Source organism: Magallana gigas, chromosome 10, assembly GCF_963853765.1.
Source record: "Magallana gigas chromosome 10, xbMagGiga1.1, whole genome shotgun sequence".
NCBI lineage: Eukaryota > Metazoa > Mollusca > Bivalvia > Ostreida > Ostreidae > Magallana > Magallana gigas.
In genome coordinates, this window is record NC_088862.1 from 18,978,078 (window position 1) to 18,984,562 (window position 6,485).

The 6,485-nt window shown below is 36.7% G+C and overlaps 1 protein-coding gene across 1 annotated transcript; it reads right to left on the bottom strand.

Annotated features, from left to right (window-relative positions):
- Positions 1–2,110: 2,110 nt before the first annotated feature.
- Positions 2,111–3,909, bottom strand: LOC105345757 (ankyrin repeat domain-containing protein 6). Its single transcript, XM_011454047.4, has one exon. It carries the CDS (start codon positions 3,560–3,562, stop codon positions 2,270–2,272), a length of 1,293 nt encoding a protein of 430 aa, XP_011452349.1. The 5' UTR covers positions 3,563–3,909; the 3' UTR covers positions 2,111–2,269.
- Positions 3,910–6,485: the final 2,576 nt, after the last annotated feature.

Consider the following 6,485-nt stretch of genomic DNA (forward strand, 5'->3'; position numbering starts at 1 on the left):
CTGCGACATTGTTTCAAATATTTGGCAATCCGAAGGAAACGTATTTTAATATATTTTTTTTATTTCGTAACCGTTATATCGTTATCATAGACAACTTAATACAATCCAAAAGTTCTGAGTTCTGAGCAAAATTCAATCAAACCGGAAGTGTTAGTGATATCTAGCAAAGGTCAACATTTCGGGTCGCAACCTGAGGTCAAGGTCAATGCATCGTTCTTAACAATTTGAAAGTTAAGTTGAAATCAGTCACCCTAACGGCAAGACAAATAAATGTGCTTATTTCATAAGTGAAATACATTATACTGGGAGAACACCTCGAAGTTTTGTTGAGTGCATATTGCTCATGAACTAATATAATCCACGCTGTTGCATCAAACGTATCAAATTAGACACCATTTATAATGTAAACATTTGATAAACAATAAAATGCTTTCTTTGATGATTCATGCGGGTTTTGAAGATAGAGACTGTAGAAGAATACATAACCCGCATCATATGTACATTTTTCGGCAATGCAGGCACGTAGCATCGTTTTTGAAAGTGGGGGGGGCCAGACTCATCCAAAAAATTCTTGACAAGCAAAAAAAAAAAAAACAACAAAAAAAGGGAAATTTAAACTTTTTCAAAATCTTCAAAATCCTAAACCGTGGGGGGGGGGGGGGGGGGGGGGGGGGGGCTGGCGATGTATATAACTTCAATTTCACTCCTCATTTCCTTATTTTCATATCAATTTTTTACATACTCCCAAAAAAGTGGGGGGGGGGGCCAACTCCATGATAATTCAATTTTTTATATGTAAATTTTAAAAAATTGGCTGCTGCGAGAAAAAGTGGGGGGGGGGGGGGGGGGGGCCAGGCCCCCCCTTGGCCCCCCCTGATGCTACGTGCCTCAATTTCACTCCTCATTTCCTTATTTTCATATCAATTTTTTACATACTCCCAAAAAAGTGGGGGGGCCAACTCCATGATAATTCAATTTTTTATATGTAAATTTAAAAAAATTGGCTGCTGCGAGAAAAAGTGGGGGGGCCAGGCCCCCCCTGGCCCCCCCTGATGCTACGTGCCTGCAATGATCGCTACCTTCATAACCCGCATGATACGTCAGAGAAAGCATTTTATTGTTTATATTTACATCTTTTCTTTAACATATTATTGAATGTATTGTAAAAATTACGTAGGTATATTCAACTTAATGAAGGGTTTTAAAGTAGTTAATGTGAAGTTAATGTAGAGTAACTCTAGTATGTTAAATAAAAGAAGTAGCGAAGTCCTCTTATATTGGGACTTTGACTTCATCATGTTTATTTCGTGCAGTCCGTGATTTTTTTGGGTTACTGAAGGCTTCGGTCGATCAATAAACTGGTTATAACTGGATCTTGTAGATCTCAGTCCTGTCAGTATCAACAGCGCTGTGAATAACAATCGGTTTACCTAAGAAATGGAGGAGAAAATACTCGGTAGATGGAAATTATTATTTGTGTGTGAAAAAATATTGTCATTTAATGAACTGAAACACTGCTTAGTGATGCGGTGAACGCAGTTTTACAAAGTTACAGGTATATGTGTTTATTCTCATATATAATCAGTATGTAAATACTGAAATTGTAAATTCATTATAACTTATAACACAGCAGCTTATGAGTATACAATTGAAAACGTGAATCCCAAAACAAAAACTCGCACACGTTTTGTAATTCGACTGAAAAAAATGTGGTTTATAGCATTAGTCTATATACAACTGTTAAAGGCGATTGATCAACAGTAACCCGAGTGTAGTTTTTATTTGTAATTACCGTATATGCATGTTTTTCTATTGGTTGAAATTTACCTGTTAACAACCTGTTAACAACACGAAAATTAGTCTTGAATAAAATATTAAGAATCTTTCAAAGAAACGTTGTAAAGCTTTAAAGAAAGCATTCGCTTCTTTCCTAGAACAAAGTGAAACTTAAAAAAACAACCAATGTCCAAACAGTCCGAAATTCTCTTCCTTTTTTCGACTAAAAGTCATCTCATATATATCGGGTTTCCTTATTTTTCCCACCAGAACTACACTACTTGTGCAGCTCAAATACACAGTCACATTTTCATGCAATAACTTGTTTAAAAAATATCTATTATTATTTTATTTCTAATGCAGAAAATTTATAACAATAATGAGGATGTGGTTTAAAATCTTTAACAATTTGCATTGCAATGAAATATATTAATGCAATATGCCAATATTGCTCAATAACGTTGTCCACTGTCAATTATTTTTGAAGTTTTTGTCATTTAAAGTTCATTTGGTCACTTTCATTGAAATCTTTGATCAAGACGTAATCCTTTAACGCCCTTGGCATAGGCAAGGCCTCTACACTCTCCGCTATCTTGTAACCGATTCTCTTGCGGATGCACTTCCTGCAAAGCTGTTGCAGAGAGGTAGTTGTTTGCATTTTCTTCCTCAACCAGTTCACAACGTGCTCAGCCTCTGGCACCAATCGCGGAGGGATATAACTTTGGTGGAAGTACATCCGGGCTCTGTAATCCACATAACCATGAACCGCCAAAAGTCTGCAGATCGTAAAATGGCCTCTCTCTGAAGCGATTTGAAACAAAGATTTATACACACCGTTTGAGAAGTATTTCCCAGGTTGTTCTAAATCGCAGTTATGAATAACCATCAGTTGAATGATCTCAGTTTTGTTGCTTACAACAGCGTCATACGCAGCCGTTTCACTCTGATGATTGTAAATATCGTGTCGACTTCCGGCTTTTAAAAGTAGTCCCACTACATCTGTATAGTTTCGTTTTATCGCAATGTGCAGTGCTGTGTCTCCGGTTTTGAATTCTCGTCGATTTAGATCACAATTTGCTTTGAGAAGCCTGGCCACGGCTTCCTTATGATTGTAGCACACCGCCTCCATCAGTGGTGTACGGCCCCAGTAATTCTGTACGTCGATCAAACTTCCCGCGGAAATCAAGATATCGATGACGTCAGCACACCCATTCCTGGAAGCATAATGTAAAGCCATGTCGTAGTTTCTGTCCGTGATGTTCATGTTGCAGTTTGCTCTGATGAGACGTATCACCGCATCGGTTTTGTTGTTTCTAACGGCCTTCATTAATGGGGTTTTTGACGTAATATCTTGAGTATTAACGTTGACACCACGTCGGATTAAGCGGTCCAGGATTTGACAATAGCCATCGTCAGCCGCGTAGTGACAGGGAGAGTTGCTAAAAGTGTCTTTAGCATCTATTTTAGCACCTGCTCGAATGAGTAACAACATACAGGCCAATTTGTGACGCAACACGGCGAAATGCAATGCAGTTCTCCTTAACGTGGCTGTTGTCTTATTGACGTCACATTTTGACTCAATTAGGTATTGCAACATATAGGTATACCCCCGGTACGCCGCCAAGTGAATGGGGCATAAATCGGCGTGGTTTTTCTTTCGAACTTCCACAAATTTGGCGTTCAGATCTATTTTGTGTTGCGTCACAATTCGCTTCAGTAATTGCAATTCGTTGTTCAGAACAGCATCGTAAAACTCTATACCCACCATTTGAGTTCTAAGTAACATCTTAACAGATCATTAGTGTAAGAGACCCGAGGTTTCTGGTTCCTATTCGTTACAATACCTGGAGTCAAAATTTCTACTCATAACAGTACCATGGTCACTAATCACAAATAACAGGCAGAAAATCAATAAATCCTGTGTTTACAAATAAAAGATCTACGCAAATCTGCTGCCCTCATACATGACAAATAACCCATTAGATGGCCCGTTCTACAGATGACGAAACGACGTCTTTTCGTACGACAAAAACCCTCCTCAGTAGCTTTTCTTTCTTGTCCAACATGGCGTCTTTCTAAAAATACAGTGCATCCGCACGTCTCAAACCTCTGACGTACTAAACGAGAGGTGGATAAATTATACTAAATATATATCACGTTCGATCGATGCAATTCTAACTGCTGCAGTAGCGAGGCTCAGTAAGGGGGATTTCGTCGGAACGATAACTTTTGCGATATAATGCATTGATTATTATTAACAAGTCTTTCAGAATTTGCTAGCATTTGACTTCTCTTCGAATTTTATCAAAATATTTAATATCCTACTTTTAGCAAAGCTGACTATTAATTGCAATAATTTTACCATAAAGTTTTGCACATAATTATATATTTACATCTACCAAGTGTTTTCTCTTCTATTATCTAAGGAAACCGATTGTGATTCAAATAATTCCACAGAAACAGACAGGGTTGAAATATACACGATCCAGTACAGTGTATAACCAGAAAACCGATCCTGTCGAAACCTTCAGCAAGCGAAAAAAGTCTCGGACTGCACAAAATAATCAAATTCCCATTTAAAAATAATTGCATGGCTACTTCTTTAATCTAACGTATTGATGTACATAATTAAACAATTATTTACGGTTACTTTTACTTACTCTTTAAAAATCTTAACGATAAATTCATGAGTTTGTTAAAAGATAGATGTATTTTAAAATTACTACAACTACACGTATCAAACAGCCACGTACCATCGTTTTTAAAAGGGGGGGGGCAGACTCATTCAAAAAAAAAATCTTGACAAGCCAAAAAAAAGAAAGAAAGGAAAAACGTTACTTTCCAAAATCCTGAAAATCCTAATCCGGAAGGGGTGGGGGTGTTTGTTTGGAGGGGGGGGGGGTGTTAACCTTTAACTTCAATTGCACTGTTTATTTCCTTATTTTTATTTCAATTTTTTACATGGTCCCATAAAATTGGGGGGGGGGGGGGGGACTCCATGTTAATTCAAAAAATTGTATGTAAATTTAAGAAAAATCTTTGCTGCGCAAAAAAGCATGCCCCCCCCCCCCCCCCCCGATGTTACGTGCCTCCTGTTAAATACTTTCTTTTTATGATTCATACGGGTTATGAAGGTAGCAATCATTGCAGAAAAAATTCATGTAACCCGCTATCTTCATATCCAGCACGAATCATGCACCAATGAAAGCATTTTATAGTTTTTTATAGTTTAAATGAACACTATAATTTACAAAATATTTTAGGAGAAAAGACGCATATACGACGTATGTGGTCTCGTTTCTTCAAAGCACGGAGTGGATATGCAGGCCGATAGGTTTAATCCCCCCCCCCCCCCCACGGATTAGGATTTTAGTTTAGCCCCCCCCCCCCCCACTTTCAATTTGCTTCCGACGCCACTGGGTATCATTACTGGGTATATTGGGACACAGGTTTCCATAGATTTTTCTATTTAATAGTTTTTTATTTATGTTTTTTTTCTGGCCGGTCACGTCGTCGATGAAAGGATCACATATTTCATAAGGCATTGATTTTTTATATTACATTATATGTACATGTACATGATACATTTTTGTATTTAAAATTGTTCAGCTTAAAATAAACTTCCGCCCCCCCCCCCCACCCCAGCCGTATGCATTCTGGGCTAGTTGGCAAATACATATTTGCTTGTTATTTTTGTTAGAATAGATAAGACTCAGTGTTAACGGTGACTCTTTGGCTGACTAGTTTTGTTTTGATAATTTTCTTGCTTAGTAAATTCACATGCAAGTTCCATTCTTAATTTACTGTCATATTGATCCAATCATATACATATGCATACGTTAGGTAGGTAACAAAAAATTATTTAAAAAGAAAAGTCTAATTATTATTAGATCTACGTGCAGCCACGTCATTTTTTAATGAATAAATAAAAGAAAAGATTTAAACTGTTAAAATGTCTATACATGTATTTGTTATAGTTGCATATATGCGGTCAAACCTCTATAATATTGGATATCGATCACACACTAAAAAAGGGTGAGGGCACATGTCTACAATGCTCATATAAAGCGTACAAAAATTAAAAAGATAAAAAAACAAAATTGATGTCACAGAGGAAAATAATTAAAACACAGATAACAACAATGAACAAAATGAGAAATAACACAGACACACAATTTATTGTTAACTGGTGTCAATGATCATCATTAAAAGGTAAAGGACTGATAAAACATATAATTGTATTTACATTAAAAAAAAAAACCAAACGGCTTTGTGTTTATCAAAATATTTTAATAAGTCTGTTCAACCTTTATTAATGCTCAGTGGTAGTTTGTTTAAGTGTATAAGCCTAAGAAGGGACCATTGGAAAAAAAGTTTGATAACTTCGGGTTACTTGCCGTGGTAAAAGTTTTCGAGACAAAGCCAAAGTTTTTTGGTTAGAGCAAGTCCACGGGTTGCATTTAACAATGATAAGAGATGTGTGGTTCCTTCTGCGCTCGCCCCAACTGTCACATCATAAAACATATTATGTCGTTCTGTAGTTGAGCAAAATTTAACGAGTGCATTAACCTAGCCGCTGTCAGTTTTATTTCAGTCGGGATCGTTTAATCTTAAATATAGAGTTACCCAGTGAAATTCTCAAAACTCATCGGAACTTATTTGTTTTTTAACAGATTTATTGTCTATTAATTCAAATCATATACACGTCA